Source organism: Rhinopithecus bieti, unplaced genomic scaffold, assembly GCF_001698545.2.
Source record: "Rhinopithecus bieti isolate Rb0 unplaced genomic scaffold, ASM169854v2 scaffold_63069, whole genome shotgun sequence".
In the NCBI taxonomy this organism is placed as follows: domain Eukaryota; kingdom Metazoa; phylum Chordata; class Mammalia; order Primates; family Cercopithecidae; genus Rhinopithecus; species Rhinopithecus bieti.
In genome coordinates, this window is record NW_016823949.1 from 179274 (window position 1) to 197547 (window position 18274).

Sequence of the window (18274 nt, forward strand, 5' to 3'; positions counted from 1 at the left end):
CACTGTGTGTTTAACACCAACAGGAAGGAGCCAGGGCAGAGGGAGAGTGGTGCTGGAGGAAACAGGAGCTAGCCCAGCAGAGGGGGATCACTGCGCCCAGGAAGATGTGGGACCCATGGTGGAAGAGAGAGAGAGGAGGCAGAGGTGGTGTGGATCAGGGGCGGGGGCTAGGGGCCCAACTGTCCCCCTTGGAAGCCTCAGGTCAGGCTCAATGAGGTGGATCAGCAAAGTTGCTGCTGCCCTCCTGGACTGAGAAGGGACTCGAAGAATCCTCACAATGACCCAGGCACTCAGGCTGTGATTAGCCCCATTACACAGACAGAGACTGAGGCAGAAAAATGAAGATTATTTGAGTCCAGAGCCTCTGAATCCTTAAGCAATAGTGGTTCACCAGTGCCCACTGAGGCCCAGGAATTCTTTAAGTCTGACCCTGGTCGTGCCTGGGGTCTCCCCTTGACTGGATCCAAGCCTCCCATGGTAACTTCTGCCCTACAACCTCCTGGTTCCAACCCCACAGTGAGCAGCGCAGCATCAGCGCCTCAGCTCCACACTTCTCACCTGACCACTCTCATGCTGCCCAGTAAATGCCTCTACACGCCCATCTGTCCTGTCTTCCTACCCGGCACCCCCTCCCCACAACCAACACACACACTGGGGGCTTAGATCCAGGGAGGTGGCCCTCTGTGCTCCTCTCTGTCTCTGTCCCCATGCCTTAAGGGACTTCTGAGAGAGACCCTGGCTCCCAGCTGTCCCCTGCCATGGCTGATTGTCAAGGCCTCTTCCAGCTCCCACTCAGGCCCCCCAAAGACCCCAAGCTTAACTCTGCCTCCAGCCATGGTTCATGATGTGACCCCTTCCCTTTCCCCTCCATGAGCCCTCCCTGTCCTGCGGGGTCCATGGAATCCTTCTGGTGTGAGGCCTCCTTGCCTCCTCCTCAGACTCATAAGCCCTTGACCCAGGCTGCTCCCGGGACCTGCTTCAGCAGAGACTTGCCTGGGGCCTGCACTTGGAGACTCAGCCCTTTCCTGGAGGGAAAGTGGACTGTCCTGGAGACCGGTAGGCAGCAAGGACAGCAGGCTGTGGGGGTGGTGTGTGTGCCCCAAGAGGGGCCAAGTCAGGGTGTCAGGGAGGGAGGACAGCTGCAGGGAGGCAACAGAGGGCAGCGGGCGCTGGAGCGAAGGCCGAGCAGCACAGCAGGGGTCTCCTTCCCTGCCTGCCTTCATGAGCACCGGCTGAGCATCTGCTCTGTGTGGGCCCGTGGGCCAGGCCACGGGCCCATCCCACGGCCACGGGCCCATCCCACGGGCCCATCCCGTGTGGGCCAGGCCACGGGCCCATCCCATGGGCCAGGCCAAGGCCCTCCTGAGCATGAGGAATAAAAACACTGGGCAGCCGCCGCTACCATTCAGAGAGCCTTGAATCAGGGAGGACTCCCCCACGCAGTGGGTCTCCGATCTACGTAGGCCCAGGTCCCATGAGGGAAGCCTAAATTTACACTCACCTCCAGGGCATGACAAGGCCGGGAGGCTGGTCCGGACCCTGGTAACCACTCCCCTCTCTTTGATGGACAGGGAGACTGAGGTTAGACGGAGGCACCTAGCAAGCCAAAACAGAAAACCAAAACAGAAACACCTTCCCGTGCAGATATCCAGTGCATCTCCCAACAGCCTGCAAAAGTAGCGCTGCATGCCCTGTGGGGAGAGCCAGCTGGGGCTCAGAAGGGGCAGGCCACAGTCCAAGGTCATGCAGCGAGCTGTGCCCGTCCAAACAGGGCCTCAGGAAAAGTCTGAGGGACACGTGGGGGATCCAGAAAAGTCTCAGAGGAGGCTCATTCCAGAACCACTCGTCCTGCTGAGAGCAGAAATCCCATATCTGCCACCTCAGTTCTGAGCCATCAGTTCCAGGGGGATGCAGGTGCGCGAGCTGGGCAAGGGCCTGAGACTTCCACCCGGCATCTTGACCCAGACTGTCGCTGCAGACACAGAGGGCAGGAACGGATGCCCGCAGGCACAGAGGGCAGGAACGGATGCCCGCAGGCACAGAGGGCAGGAACGGATGCCCGCAGGCACAGAGGGCAGGAACGGATGCCCGCAGGACTTCAGAAATTATAAAGGCTTCTGGTCTCATGATTTCTCCTACTTTTGATTTTTAATGCACCTCCCGATGGCTCTTCCCAAGAGGGCAGACACAGGCAGTGGCCCCTCTGGGTGCCTGATGACCCTCCCAGCTGGAGATGAGGCTCAGAGCAGACTCAGAGGCAGAGGATGCATTTCCGGCCCTAGAGGGAGTACACTGGGCAAGCAGTAGACAAGTCGGGGAGGGCGCTGTGGTGGGCAGGCCTGGCGCACCCACGGGGTGTTTTTGTCCACAAGGACTCCTCTGCCTGAGTGATGTGCATGGTGGAGTTGCCAGATCCTGAGGGAAAACGAGGAAGCCCCAAGAACAAAGAAGCAAACAAGGAGGTCTCATTGTCCTTGGCCATCCTTAAAAGTTGACATCCTGCCACTGCTTCCTGCCTGGCTCACTCTCAATGGCCCCTCTGGTGTCAGGAGCCTCCTCTTTACCAGTGACTTCCAAATACCCTGACTTCTGGACCCACATGGCCACAACTGACTGAGTCTTCCTGGAGGTCCCCTGGCCTCTCAAACTTGCCATTCCAGGGCAGCATGGGCTGACCTCTCAAACCTCTCTGTGGCCTTGTGTCTCTGCCATCACAGCAAATGGCCTCCACATCTCTGACTATGAGTGTGGACCCTGTGCTCCCTGTCCCCCACCCCATGGGACCACCAGAAGTGAGCTCTCTTAGAGTGCAAGGGGCCTGTGAGGTGCATACTCCACAGCAGACCCTCCTGGAAGCTTGGCTGAATAGATGCAGAGACCACACATGGTTGAGGGTTAACCACCTTCAGATCCTCCCAGGCCAGTCAAGACTTCCCAGTGCCAGGAACCTGGGAATACCGAGACCAAACTGGAACTGGAGCTTGGCCAGGGCAGCTTCCCTTTTTGAGGTGTACATTTGTGGACCGAGACAGAGGCGATGCAGGTGGGGACACACTGGGGCTGAAACCGCAGAAGCCAGAGATGTTGCTTCATGTGTCTGGTGTGGCCTGGAGTGACAAGGGAAGGGCAAACCACTCACGGTGCCATGCAGTACCAGGATCTCCTGTCGGTGATGCAGGAGCCGGAAGCCCTGACTCGGGTGGAGGCTGGACTCCCTACCTCACCGTGTGTGTCCAGAAAGGTGCCCTCTGGGGCTAGGGCTGGGCAAGGGGCAGCTGTCCCTAGAAACTCCAGCAAGCCTTGCTCCTCTGACCAGTTTGGGCTTCAGAAATCTCTCCTAGCACTGGGGAGAGGAAAAATTGAAGCACTGCCTCTTCCCTGGGAGGATCTCCCACAAAGTTTCCTGGGGCAGGCAACAGTTTCCTCTGTGAGGCAGTGGCCACTAACCCATTGTACAGATGCAGAGGTTGAGGCTCAGGGAGGAGGGACTTTCCTATGCTTCAGGTGTCAATGGTGGCTGGGTAAGGACAAGAGAGCAAGCCTAGGGCATAGAGATGCCTGGATGTCAGGATCTGCTGGGGAAACTCTGCCTTCAGCCCAGACTTCCCTGGGACAGTCACAGACCACTCCAGCCTACCTGCTCACACCTGGCAGGCATCTCTCTTTACAGCTGCCTTGAGGGGACAACCATGCTGGATCCACTCCCTGCTGGTCCAATCAGGTGACCAGCATTTCCCAGCTTCCTGACCCCAAGACAATGGAAAACGTTAGGATAGCAGGAATGGATACGGGTTCAAATTCTGACTCTGTGGTCACTGGTTGTGTGGACTGGGCCAACCACTGGTCTCCCAGATCTCAGGCCCCCAGAGATAATAAGGACCCTCACCAAGGGGTGGACAGGTCAAAGAAGGATCAGATCAGCCCTGAAGTCTGTGCGGGGGTGCCATGGGACCGAAGGGATTTTGAGGCCCACTTCCTTCCCCTTGTGATATCGTCTCTCATGATAAGGATCCTGGGGTGACTCAAGCCCCTGTTTCCTACAGAGCCTGTCGGGTGGACACGCACAGGAAACTCCTTCCAGAGGGTTTTCTCCTGTCCCTGTAGGAAGGGGGGCCCCAGAGGGGTCATACCACCCATCGTGGTCCCCGCCTCTGCCCTGCCACAGCCCCATCGGAGCCCCTGAGTCAGCATGGCTGGCTGGATGCTATCTATTCACACTGTTTAAAATACGGTGCAATCTAGGAATGCCTGCCTGTGTCATGGCCTCAGGCCTGATGTCATCTTTCCATGAGAAAGATGTGTGGCTGCCCACAAACCTCATCACCAAACCCATGGATTTCTGCCCTGTATGTGCTGACTTGGGCACCTGCAGGCCACCGCTGCCGAAATGGATTTCTCATTATGACTCTTGCTTTCCTCCTTTCCTTCCCTCCTAGGTCCTTGGCCACTGGCCTGTTACCTGCCCATCTGTTATGTCCTAGCCCTTAAACACAGCTTTGCTGGCCCTCAGCTCTTCTTCCTGAATAACTTCCGTGGCCTCAGCCACCACACGAACGTGTACCGCTGCCAGATCTGTCTCCTGTACATGCAGCCTCTGAAACTCCAAAACTTCCTGTGGGCCTCATACTCTGAAGACCTGTCTTTTGTCCTGGGTCCTTATCTTAGCCACGTGGACAGTGATTCTAACTCCTCTTACTCACATTCAAAGCACGCTTTGGTGGGGAGGGGAAGAGTAGACTAATCTTGCTCCTCCATGGATGGGGTTAAAAAGTTATTGGAGGCAGGACCTTGACCGTTTTTGTCATCCTTATATCCCTTTTCCCTGCTGGGAACCTAGTAGGTGCTCAAAAAATAATGAATGACTGAGTGACTTCACTATAGCACCAAGTCCTTTTGAGATTCTACCTCCTCAATCTCTCTGGAGTCTGCCTCCTGTTCCTTATACCCATTCCTAAAACCCTAGGGCTCCCTGTGCCCAGAACATTCTCCCCTGTCCCCTCCTGCCCATCTCCTTCCAACCTGGGCTTGCAGGCAGGATCTCTGGGGAAGTTCTCTGGTACCCTTGGATCCCCAGGCTAGAGAAGGTGGCTCTCTGCGATCCCTCAGCTCTGGACTTGCCCCGCCGAGTCAAGGTCACACCGTGGGAGGGTCCATTGCAGTCTGTTTCCTACCAGACCAAGAGCCTCAAAGGCCAAATGTGAGGGCCAGTGGGAGGGTCTCGTTCACCTTCTCCCCAGAACAGGGCCTGGTGTGGATTGGAAAGACTTGTTGACTGACTGTCTGAGCTATGACAACTCATTTCCAGGAGGACAGTGACCTTCTCTCCCAGATGGGTCATACAGGCTCTCTACCTCCCTGGCCATCAGCTGAACCACTGTCTATGGCTTCCTTCCCTGCCCTCCAGCCTCCAGGGTGCTATCCAACACATGTGATATCTACATGTAGTATCCATGTCCTCATTTCCCTCCCGAGAGCTCCCTGGAAAGAGCTGAGCCAAGGTCTTGCAAAAAAGGTGGAGGAAGGGCCAGGGCCTGGACATTTCATGTTCCCAACCCAGCCTGGCCACCTAGGAGTGTTCCACGCAGGCTCAGATGGATGGACCTGGCCTCACAGTGACGTCTGGAGGACTAAGATTTGGCTTCTTTATGCAAGGTCAGAAAAACTCCCACGATACAGGGAAACTTGCCAGGGCTGCAGACTCAGACCACAGTGCTAAAGCTATGAATTCCACCTGCTCTCTGAAGGCTCGCCAACCTGAGTCCAGCAGAATGTTCTCACTTGTGTCCAACCCCATTGGTTTAGGCTGAATCAGCCTCTAGGGCCCAGAGGCACTGTACCTGGGGTGGGGAGCTTCTCCAGTATCAGGGTCACTTTCAGAGGCCTGGAGCCTTTCATAAAGCAGGTAAGAGGACTCACATAGATGCACTTGCATGGAAAACATCCTCCCCTCCACCATGCACCTATATGTACAGATGCAACCAATCACAGCAGCACACATACACCTAGAAATGGGCACGTGTGGGCCCACACCCCTTTAGCTATGAAACCCAGCCACGGGGTGGCTTGAGCCAGATACCTTATGCAAACACAAACTCGTGCTGTCTTCTCTGAACTCCATTGTGAAAATCAAACACTTGTCAGCCCCTCAAGAGCCTTTAGCTTTCCAGAAGCAGTTCCTACTTCCACAGAAAGGCCTCTGGAGTTGGGGGGTACTGGGGCTATGTAGGAAATTAAGCCTGGAGGGCCTTGCTGGGGAAGCCATTGTCCCTGTATCTGAGATGGGTGCAGCCACAGCCCTGAAGCCAGCCTGAAGCTCCTGGTGCCTCCTAGGGCTACATGTAGGAGTGTAGCACCCACTTCAGAGGGGCAAACCTGCTCTGCAGAGGGAGTCAAGGTTCACACAACCAGAGAGAGGAGTCACTCAGCAAGGTGGCTCCAGAGCCAAGGGTCAGACTCTGGGTCCTGACTTGGCCCAGCCCCACCCCCTCTGAAGCTTGCTGAGAGCAGCTGCAGTCTCGCTGCTGGATGTGCACATAGTGGTCATTCCATCTGCTCACAGGGGCAGGGGTCCCCCCTTACTGGACTGAGATTGCCAGCTGCTCCAGGTCCTGGGTGGGAGCCCAGGTGAACCGTCAGTGGGGCAGGTCTGTGAGAGCTCCCCTCACACTCAAGTCTCTCACAGTGGCCAGAGAAGAGGAAGGCTGGAGTCAGAATGAGGCACCAGGGCAGGCATGGCCTGCCCAAAGGCCCCTGGGATTACAGACAGGATGGGGAGCCCTATCTAAGTGTCTCCCACGCCCCACCCCAGCCATTCCAGGCCAGGAAGTCCAAACTGTGCCCCTCAGAGGGAGGGGGCAGCCTCAGGCCCATTCAGACTGCTGGAGAGGGAGGGCTGGAGAGCCCTCAGGGAGGCGGGCGGATGGGCTGTCGGTTCTTGGAAAGGTTCATTAATGAAAACCCCCGAGCCTGACCACCTAGGGAAAAGGCTCACCGTTCCCATGTGTGGCTGATAAGGGCCAGGAGATTCCACAGTTCAGGTAGTTCCCCCGCCTCCCTGGCGTTTTGTGGTCACCATTAATCATTTCCTCTGTGTATTTAAGAGCTCTTTTGCCAGTGAGCCCAGTACACAGAGAGAAAGGCTAAAGTTCTCTGGAGGATGTGGCTGCAGGGCCTACTGCTCTTGGGCACTGTGGCCTGCAGCATCTCTGCACCCGCCCGCTCGCCCAGCCCCGGCACGCAGCCCTGGGAGCGTGTGAATGCCATCCAGGAGGCCCGGCGTCTCCTGAACCTGAGTAGAGACACTGCTGCTGAGACGGTAAGTGAGAGAGAGAGTGTGGGCCCGTGCCTAGGCCACCCCGCTGGCCCCGGACTGGCTATGCCTGTCAGCTTGATAACATGACATTTTCCTTTTCTACAGAATAAAACCGTAGAAGTTGTCTCAGAAATGTTTGACCTCCAGGTAAGATGCTTCTCTCTGACATAGCTTTCCAGAAGCCCCTGCCCCGGGGTGGAGGTGGGGACTCCATTTTAGATGGCACCTCACAGGGTTGTCCACTTTCTCTCTAATCAGCTGGCTGCAGGCGGACGGGGCAGCAACTGGGTGCTCAAGAGGCTGCTGGCCGTGCCCCTGTGGCAGTCACATGAGCTTCTTTATCAGCTGAGTGGCCATGGGCAGACCTAGCATTCAAGGGCCAGGAGTCACCAGGGGACAAGTGGTAAAGCGGGGGTCACTTCATGAGACAGGAGCTACAGGTTTGGGGCGCTCGCTGTGCCCTGAGACTAAGTCCTGTTGAGACAGTGCTGACTACAGAGGGACACAGAGGGGTTTCAGGGACAACCTTTGCCCACCCAGCAGGTCCAGGTGAGGCCCCGTCCCCCTCTCCCTGAATGATGGGGTGAGAATCACCTCCTTCCCTAAGGCTGGGATCCTCTCCAGGTGCCACTGAGGGTGGCCTGGGCTGGGCAGTAAGAAGGGCAGGCTCGTGCCTGCCATGGACAGAGCAGGGTGTATGACTGAACCCAGCCTGTGCCCCTCCCATGCCCTACTCCTGGGGGCTGGGGACAGCAGCAGAAAGGAGTGGTGGAGAGTTCCTGTACCACTGCAGGCACTTGGCCACTGCTCACCGAGGAACAACATTTTCCACAGGAGCCGAGCTGCCTACAGACCCGGCTGGAGCTGTACAAGCAGGGCCTGCGGGGCAGCCTCACCAAGCTCGAGGGCCCCTTGACCATGATGGCCAGCCACTACAAGCAGCACTGCCCTCCAACCCCGGTGAGTGCCTACGGCAGGGCCTCCAGCAGGAGTGTCTTAATCTAGGGGGTGGGGTCGACATGGGGAGAGATCTGTGGCTGTGGCTGTTCAGGACCCCAAGGGGTTTCTGTGCCAACAGTTATGTAATGATTAGCCCTCCAAAGAGGAGGCAGACAGCCCATTTCATCCCAAGGAGTCAGAGCCACGGAGCACTGAAGCCCACAGTGCTCCCAGCAGAAGTTGCTCCTGTCCTGGTCATTATTGTCATTATGGTTAATGAGGTCAGAGGTGAGGCAAACCCAAGGAAACTTGGGGCCTGCCCAAGGGCCAGAGGAAGTGCCCAGGCCCAAGTGCCACCTCCTGACAGGACTTTCCTCTGGCCCCAGATGGGGTGCCTGAATTGCAGAGGATCAAGGAAGGGAGGCTACTTGGAATGGACAAGGACCTCAGGCACTCCTTCCTGCGGGAAGGGAGCAAAGTCTGTGGCCTTGACTCCACTCCCTCTGGGTGCCCGGAGACGACCTCAGCCCAGCTGCCCTGCTCTGCCCTGGTCTGGGACCAAAAGAGGCAGGCGTTTGACTGCCCAGAAGGCCAACCTCAGGCTGGCACTTAAGTCAGACCCTTGGCTCTGGCTGTCACCGGCAGAGCTATGCACTCCTTGGGGAATACATGGGTGGCAGCAGTGTCACCTGATCCAGGTCAGTGGGTGGGTCCTGGAGTGGGCCTCCTGGTCTCTGAGTTCTAAGAGGCAGTACAGAAACACACTGGTGCTTCCCCTACATTACCCACTTGCCTGGACTCAAGTGTTTTAATTTTCTTTTTTTAAAGGAAACTTCCTGTGCAACCCAGATTATCACCTTCCAAAGTTTCAAAGAAAACCTGAAGGACTTTCTGCTTGTCATCCCCTTTGACTGCTGGGAGCCAGTCCAGGAGTAAGGTCGGCTGGATGAGGCTGGCCAAGCCGGGGAGCTGCTCTCTCAAGAAACAAGAGCTAGAAACTCAGGATGGTCATCTTGGAGGGACCAAGGGATGGTCACAGCCATGGTGGGAGTGGCCCAGACCTGCCCTGGGCCACACTGACCCTGATACAGGCATGGCAGAGGAATGGGAATATTTTATACTGACAGAAATCAGTGATATTTATATATTTATATTTTTAAAATATTTATTTATTTATTTATTTAAGTTCATACTCCATATTTATTCAAAATGTTTTACCATAACAATTATTAGTAAAAATCTGCTTCTATGTGTCCAGTGTTCTAGTTTGTTTTCAACCATGATCAAATGCCGGTGGTGCCTGCCTTCCCGAGGCAGGGAAGGGAGGAAACAGCGGGGTGGGGAGGGGTTGGGGGCCTGCCAGGGGTTTGGCACTATCCAAGGGCCAACACTGTCAGAGCAGAGGGGAGGTGAGAGCTGGGCATAGGTGAGGAATTCTGCGCACCTGGACGGGCTTCCCTGGATGCTTCAGGGCTCCCACCCCAGAGAATGGCTCTCAAGTTCACCTAGAAGTCCCAGTCCAGGGAAATCTTGTCCAGAGAAGAGCATCACTCTTCCTGGGGAGGCCTGGGGGTTGGCTGGTCACTGGCTGAACAGGCCCACCCTGGGATCAGGTAAAATACCCGCCCTGTAGAGGCCTTGGCCCCTGTGCCCCACGCGCTGCCCCTCATACTCTGGGATTCAACCACTCCGAAAGTAAATAGCAAATAGACTAACTGTTCAGGGGAAAAGAAACCAAACCACAGGTGTCAGAATGCAACATATTTACCAAACTTGCCCCAAAATGGGTGATCTTAATCTCTGAGAGTCAGAATGTAAGGTCATAATTTGTTGATATATGGCTGTAGTGCAGCATTTTTCTGAATTGGTTTTTATTATTATACGAAATTTTGAATCTAATCAGGCACTTTCCCCTAAAACTCATGGCCTGCAGGCTAAAAACAAAGCAGGCCTCCTCCTTCTCCTTGCTTTGATAGCTGGGCCGAAGGCCTTGTTCCTGAACCTGTTCTCTCATCTCCCTCCAGGACTATGAGGAAGAGGATGTGCCCCGAGTATTAGGTGGGCAGCAGGGCCAGCTTCTCCTTGACAGGTGGGCCTGGGGAAGCTGGCCTATGGCAGGTTTAGCCTCTGCCTGGCACTGTCCTCAGTCATGCGCCCACCAACCCACTTGCTCTCTCTGCTTCAGTCAGCACCTGCAGATGGCGCCAGGCCTGGCCAGAGACCCACTCCATGCTCATGCAGAAAGACTGTGACTTCAGGTGTGATTACAAATAAGAAGTCAGGGTGAACACTCAGGACGAAGCCTGAGTATCAGCACAGGCAAGAATGCATGAAGTGTGCTGTGGTTGTTGAAAATGCATGAAAATTACATCTTGCCCAGCAATAAGGTCCTCTCTGTTTTCCGCATAAGCCAATGATGACTGATAAGAGGTTTCACATTTCCTTAGACTCACATATATAGGTACCTCTCTCCACAGAAATGCTGCCAAGCTCAGGGCTCAGACCAGCTTGGAGTCACCTTCAAGTAATACCATGTACCTGTACGTGCTCCTGGCTCATGTGTTCTGGGAGTCAGAAAGCCATTCTTCCCCAGTGAAAGTAGCCACAATGTCTCCCCACAAAGATCACACAGTAATCTGTGCTGAGATTCAGAAAGAACTCTTGGCTGACAATAACACATACAAGGTAAGTCTGGGTCTCCATCCAATGTTATTTTGCTCTTAGTGGCCCTTTGTGCTCCTGACCAATTTGTCTGGCTTCCAGGGTTCCTTCAATAGGCCCCAGAAAACCAGTGAGGTAAGAAACAGCTACCCCGCGACCTTTCACACCACATTTGAACAGGGAGAGAGAGATCCTAGCAGTCAGTGCCCAGGGAAGAGATAACAACGGTGGAGTGAGAAAGTTCAGAGTGTGGGGAGGGAACTTCCAGCTTAGCCAGCAGGCGAGCCTCCCAAACAAGTGCAGCCCTGAGCCCAGGGAGAGACCAGATGCCCATTGCCTCCACTGCTCAGCCTGCAAGGCCCACAGGTCTCCTTGTGGGAGAATCAGGGTAGGGCCTGAGCTTGGGTCCAGGGCTCCTTCCAGCCAGGTTAACCAGGGATGGATAAGGCTGGGTCAGCTGGTGCCCTGCTGTGCACCACCATCATCCCAGAGCACCAACCCTGTTTCAGGAGCTCTGCTATGGGGAGTTTACAAAGAACTTTACCTTCACCCTGAAGGAGCTCATTAACAAATATGACCAACGGGACCATCACATAATGAAGGTTTACATGGGCATGGAAGAACTCACCAAAATCTGTCCAAAGCTGAAAGTAAGTTGCCGTTTGCTCTTAGGGGAACCTGACACATCATTTCCCTGCACCAGAGGCCCAGTGAGGCAAAGGGTTTTTATACCCCCAGCCTGCACACGCAAGGTCTCTGGGGCTACTCTTAGGCCACAGGTGGCTCTTCTCTGGCATTGTCTCCAATCTAACAGAAGTCCACTCACTGACACAGGGTGGAGGCGGGGGAGTGGAGGGCTGGGTGTGAGGAAGTGGCGATTCAGAGATTCTCAAGGTTTCTGTCTGTGCTGTCTGCCAAGCCCCCATGCACAGGGATCAGCGTGGGACAGGTCTGAGACAGGTCAGAGCAGGGCCGGTCATGGACTCAGGATGAGGTCATGGACTTGAACTGAGAGCCAGTGCAAGCTTGCTCCAGTTTGCCCTGTCCCTAGGGCCTCTTTTGGATGATGAGCCCCACTGAGAACCCATGATGGGGGGATGAGCAGCAGTTTGCGGGGGCATGCCTGGAGAAGTGACTGAGCTGCCCCTCCCTCTTTTCCCACTGCTCGGACAGTCCGGGGTACTCCTCCCAGCCTGCTTGTCCTTATGTCCCTGTTCGGACAGCCATGGGACCTGCCTATCCTGCGGGCTCCCTCTCCAACGCTATGGGTAGTCCTCAGACTGTGGGCCCTTCTATCACCACACAGCGCCTGTGCCCCCCCTCAAACAGTTGCGGAGGGCCTGCCAGAGTTACCTCCTAGAGGATGGCTGGAAGGACAAGAGTTTGCTTTTATTTATTCATTGTTTTTCCTACTAAGAAGATTACTTAAATGTGTATTTCTCATTTAGCCAAGAGACTCAGCCAAGAATGGTACTATTGAGTAAAGTCATTTCTCCAAGTTTAAGGAAGCCTTATAGAGTGTTCTCATATCCACAGAAGGATGGAAATTGTGTAAGAGGATCAAAGGCAGCCTCTGGGCTCCTGCCCTCTCCCGGGGTTAGCCCTGCAGGAAATTGATTGGAAAAGCATTAGGAACAACTTACTGCTGGCTTGGGGTGTGAGTTTGCTGGCCCTGGGCTGGCAGACAAGGATGTGGGTGGGTATTGGGGGTGGTGGTGCCTGGGGACACATTTCTGTAACTGACACCTGCTGCTTCATTAAAGCCCAGGGTGTGGAAATGCTGGTGAGTGACAGTCATGATGGAGTCCAGCCTCGCAGGGACAGAGTCCTGTTAGACTGCAAAGGGTGGGGGTGATGGCTCCATTTCTGGGCTCCGTACCTGGAGTTCCACGGGTCTCTCAGGAGAAGCATCTGGCCGTGGATGGGGCAAATGGGACCCCACCTCATCTGAACCCCCACTGCATCTCCAGTGCCAGTGGGCACACAGTGGGGGCTCTATCAGCTTGCTATGCCCCCCTTCTCCTTGTGTCCATCAGAATTCAAGATTTCAGGTCCTTTCCCAGGCCCGCCTCCCCAGCCTCAGTCAGCACATGCCCACTAGAGATCCAAGTGCCAGGACTTGAAGATCAAGGCCCTCCCTCCTCTGTTCTGTATCATAGCTCCTGGGGAGCTCGAAATCCAATCCAGCCCTGCCACCCTCTCAAGGCCCAGTGCGGTGCCACAGAAATGTCAGCCCTGGTAAATGGCTCAGGGGAACAGGGCCTTTCAGGCCCTGGGAGCCTCACAGAGCACTGGGCACAGTGTGGGACCTGCGGAGGAGGTGGCCCACAGAGGCCAGGGACATCTCCAAATCCCTGGCTTCCTCTGGACCAACACAGTCATCTGACCTCAAAGTAAAACCTCTTTCTTAGCCTGCAAAGCCCTGGCCAGCACTCACCTGTGTCTCCATGGCATGACGACCCCTCTCTGACTAGTACCACCTCACATCCACAGAGCACTGGGCCCTGCCTGGGGCGAAATGCCAGTTGCTTGAGTCCTAAAGTGCTGCCAGACTGGGTTACAAAGCTCTGACCCCCTACCCTTAGCTCTAACTTGAATTCTAATCATTTGAGGAATTTATTGGAGACACCTGGGATTACTCCACAGTCCACATAGCTTCCTACGATCCAAAACTCTCAAACTGTGAGCTTCTGCACCCAACCAGGACCGATAAAGACCCATTTGTTATGGAACAGAATTGTTAAGTTGCAACCACAACTTAGCCCAGGCCAGACCTGCAGGGAGTCTGCCACATCTGCCCATTGACACACCTGCCCAGCTGTAAAGCTTCGGACGGCGCTTGCAGCCACGCAGGGCAGCCACATACCTGCCGCCCCATCCCTTGCCCTAGGATCCCGAGATCCCCGCTGCTCATCTCCACCTTGAGGGAACACATCAGTCTGGAGGGCAGCAACTATGCCTGAGCAAAGTTGCCAGATTGTCTAGAATATGGAGGGCAGCCCTGTGACTCAGGATCAGGTGTCAGGGGCTAGTGCAGGGCCAGGGGCCAAGGATGGTTTCAGTCCAGAGAAAGCCCATGATCCAGTCACCAGAGACTGTGAGCTCTTGTCCCTTGGGTGCACCACCTGGGTACTCAGGGGTCCCAAGGCTCTGGAGTGTGTGAGGTGCATAGCTGCATGGCGCTGCTGGGACACACTGGCGGGAGACCCCCCACTTCCCTGTCACAGACTCCTCTTAGACGGCATGAAGTCTTCTGACCTTGAGCTCCTGACAAAGCCTGAGGTACCTGACAGTGGGGGTGGGCAGTGTGGATGTATGTCCCTGTCACCTCAGTGCCATGTTCAGTACAGCATGGTACATGTGACACTAGCCTGCCACTAGCTTCTTGTGTGACCTGGGACAGGTACTTCAGTCTCTCAGCCACAGAGTCTGCAAAGGTGGGGTGAACTCCAGCCCCAGAGGCCAGATCAGAACTCAGGTCCACGGTTTTTATCCAGCAAAGGGACCTCAGGGCATCTGGCTCAACTCTGGGGAAACTGAGGTCAGAAGGATTGACAGGGAGCTTCTGGTACCTCTTCTGGTAAACAGGGAAGTTGGAGGGCGCACCAGTGGGAAGGTGGCTGTACTAAACCAAGTGACTGCCCTCATTCCCCTGACAGCCTTAACTCTTGATCAAAGTCACCAAAGAGCTACCCGTGAAGAGACTCTGCAGTGACGGCCACCTGGGTTTTCCATGTGCCCTTGTTCTACCGTCAGGTAGACTCATATCTGGACAGTGGGGCTGGGGAGTCTGCTGGGGGCTGGAACCAGGTGGGAGGGCCATGTGGGTACTACACCCGAGACCCAGGCAGGCCTGAACCCATGGCTCCCCAGAAGCCTGCTGGCATTGCTGCTTTAGGATCTCAAGATGCTGGCCCGCTGAATCCCTGGAGCCCTGGGCTAGATACTTGGGCCCAAGAAGCATGGTCTTGACTCCCAATTGGCTGGGACTGGCCCTGGGTACCCCCTTTCCCAAGGAGGCCAACAAATAGGTCCAAACGATATTCTTCCATAGGAGACAACTATAGCAGGCCGGGCCCTGAGGAAATGCTCTAGACTGGGAGGAAGAGCAGGGCTTGGTGGCCTGAGAAGATTCATTCACACATCGAGATCTCTCAAGACAATGGGATATCCCCTCTTTTCACAGGGGCCTCCCAAGGGACCACCTCCACTCTCTACCACCTTCCAGGTCCTGTGTACTCTCTCCCACTACAGAAACCAGTAGTATTGAGGTTGGAACCAGAAATCTAAGAAATACACTAAGGCAGCAGGACAGCCCTCTCTCATATGCTGGGCCTTGAGAACCGGCAGCCCCACAGCAGTCTCTGTCACAGTCATAGTATGGCCATACCCTTTGACTTGACATTCACACCCAGAGAGACCACACATAAGGAGGGAAGCTTCATCCACGGAAATGGCCAATCTGTCAGTTTGTGAGATGAACTGATGGGCATGAAACTAGCAGGGCAATGTGGAAAGGCATCCCTGAAAGGTCCGGTATGGCACAGCTGCCAGGATAACCCCATGTGGGCTAAGGACTGGAAGGGAATTGGGATTATGACTTGGGAGATGGGATGGCAGATGAGATTTTCCCCATGGCTTGATCTGAAGAGAGGGGCTCAGTGGCCAGGTCAGTGGCCATCACGTGGTCCTTGTGCTTACAGAAAATCTCTATCCTCAGTGTCCCTGGCTAAATGAGATTCTCTGTGGTGTCCTGCATTACGTCAACTGATTCCACAAGTTGGTTGTTCAGCCAAGATACTGACCATCTTGATTAGCTTACAATGAGGCAGCTTTCCTCAAAGGCCCAGAACATTCCTGCCCGGGCAAGAGTCAAGGTGCCTCTTTCAGCACGGACAGCAGAAGAGGCCTGTCTGCTCCTCCTGGACAGGCAGAACAGCTCACAGCATGGCCTGAGAGGGTGCAAGTGCTGTCCAGACATCACATGTTAATGCCCTGTGCATGGAGTCCCATACAGGGGGCTACCCATTTGGCCTGCACCACGTCAGCCCCAAATGGACAGGACTGGCCCTGGTAATCAGATGCGCTATGTTCTGGAGCCTTTACTACTGGTTCCTGGCTGCCTGCATACGTATGTGTTTGGTAAGCCGGGTCTGCATGACTGAAGTGGAGGGCAGGGGCTGCAGGCACCACACTGTGCTGTCCCAGGCTTCTAAGCCAGCTGCTGGTTTGTGCTGAAGGTACATGGCTGGTGTCCCTGGACTCAACGGCTCCTGCCGTGGATTCTCCCACTTTGTTACATGGGCTTCACAAGAAATGTGGTGCATGGGTCCCTCTCTATCCTCAGTTTTCTTATCTGTGAAGTAGGGGTGAGGCAGAAATGGAAAGACCCCAGCCCAAGACCAGTTCGCCCTGACACCATTAAGCCCAGGCAGATGCAGAGCTGGGAAAACCTGTTACTGCTGAGAATACCCTGATGGGTGCCCTGTTCCTCAGAGGGGTGGGGAGGCCAGACACTCATGACATGCAGTCTGCAGAGCAAGTCAAAACAGGGGCAGCCCCCAAGATGGGAGCTGGGGGTGATGAGCAGCCATCTCACCTACTGTCTGTGCTGGAAGCTCCCCAGCCTCAAGGCCCAGAGAGGGCAAGGACTTCCTCAGGACCACACAGGAGGTGAGCTAGACAGAGTCGCTGAGGCTGGCCCCACAGAAATCCCCTCTCTGGGTCCTCTAAAGGGCTGCTGGACACAGGCCTCACTCTTGGAAACAGTTGACCAATTTCCCTTCTGTGAGGGGACCCTGCACCATGACTGCCAGGAAAAATGCAGCTTCAAAAGTTATTTTCACTGTGGTTTAAGAAAAGAGCAGTGAAACAGTTTCATGTTGGTGCTGCTGATGTTATCTCTGGCCCAGACCTGTTCTTTCAACCTGAGAGATGATTAATTAAAATCTTTCTCCCTTTTTTTTGGTCAACCTCAAGGGAAGATCAGCACGAACTTTCCAGGCCCTTCCTTTAACATATCATCTGGACACTCACCCAAGGTGAAGTTCAGCACTTCCTTCAAAAGCCTGCAGTTCTTGTGTAGGTGGAGAAAACCTTTTAAAAGTTATTTTCATTTTATTGTATTACTGTACAAATTATTAAGTATATCGTGTACAAATCTTAAGTATATCATTCAGCAAGTTTTTATATTTATACCTATATAAATAACCAGCACCCAGGGAAACACATAGACCATTTTTCACCACCACCAAAGCCTTCCTTATGCTTCCCTGCTCCTAATCAGTATCCTCCCTCCAAGTATAGCCACTATTCCAACCTCTGCCACCATAAATTAGTTTTGCCCATTCTTGAACTTTATTTAAACAGAAGCATGTACTATACCCTTTTATGTTTGACTTCTTTCATTCAACACTGTGTCTGTGTAATTCTCTAGTTGTTGCTTTGTAATGTTACTTTTCATTATCATTGTAACGTTACTTTTCACTGCTGTATAATATTCCGTTATAAAAATATCCTACAATTTATTTCCCTATTCTGGCCAGGTGCAGTGGCTCATGCCTGTAATCCCAGTACTTTGGGAGGCTGAGGCAGGAGGACTACCTGAGGCCAGGAGTTTGAGACCAGCTTGGTCAACACAGCAAGACCTCATCTCCACAAAATAAATAAAACAATTAACTGGGCATGGTGGCGCAGGCCTGTAGTCCTGGCTACTTGGAAGGCTGAGGCAGGAGGACAGCTTGAGCCCAGGAGTTCAAGGCTAAGGTGAGCTATGATTATGCACTCTAGCCTGAGCAAACAAGTGAGAACCTGTAGCTAAAAAAAAATTTTTTAATTAAAAAAAAAATTTCCTATTCTACTGCTGACAGACATTTGGGCTGTTTCCGCTTTGGGGCTAATATTAATAAAGCTTCACTGAATATTCCTGCACTCATGTTTTGGTAAGCATATGTCTACCTTTCTTCTGGAAATGCTGGGAATGACATGGAATTGCTAGGTCATAGGATATACGTATTTTAGCTTTAGTAGGTACTGCCAAATATTTAATGTTTTCCCAAGGAAAGTCTTTCATTGGTCAGGCCCAGTGGCTCACACCAGTAATCCCAGCACTTTGGGAGGCAGAGGCAGGCGGATCACAAGGTCAGGAGATGGAGACCATCCTGGCTAACACAGTGAAACCCTGTCTCTACTAAAAATACAAAAAATTAGCTGGGCATGGTGGCACATGCTTGTAGTCCCCAGCTGCTTTGGAGGTTGAGGCAGGAGAATCGCTTGAACCCGGGAGGCGGAGCTTGCAGTGAGCCAAGAAAGTGCCACTGCGCTCCAGCCTTGGTGACAGAGTGAGACTCCATCTCAGAAAAA

At 54.1% G+C, this 18274-nt stretch overlaps 1 protein-coding gene across 1 annotated transcript; it reads left to right on the forward strand.

The window, feature by feature from the left end:
• The first annotated feature begins 7130 nt into the window (after window positions 1-7130).
• CSF2 (colony stimulating factor 2) lies at window positions 7131-9500 on the forward strand. Its single transcript, XM_017862081.1, has 4 exons — window positions 7131-7315; window positions 7418-7459; window positions 8147-8272; window positions 9080-9500. Exons 1-4 carry the CDS (start codon window positions 7157-7159, stop codon window positions 9185-9187), a joined length of 435 nt encoding a protein of 144 aa, XP_017717570.1. The 5' UTR covers window positions 7131-7156; the 3' UTR covers window positions 9188-9500.
• Window positions 9501-18274: the final 8774 nt, after the last annotated feature.

What these genes read in the sequence shown, in the direction of transcription:
- CSF2 (XM_017862081.1), top strand. Translation starts at nt 7,157, where the DNA reads ATGTGGCTGCAGGGCCTACTGCTCTTGGGCACTGTGGCCTGCAGCATC. An exon ending in CAGAAATGTTTGACCTCCAG is followed by an intron (nt 7,460 to 8,146) that starts GTAAGATGCTTC and finishes CATTTTCCACAG; the next exon opens with GAGCCGAGCTGCCTACAGAC. An exon ending in AGCACTGCCCTCCAACCCCG is followed by an intron (nt 8,273 to 9,079) that starts GTGAGTGCCTAC and finishes CTTTTTTTAAAG; the next exon opens with GAAACTTCCTGTGCAACCCA.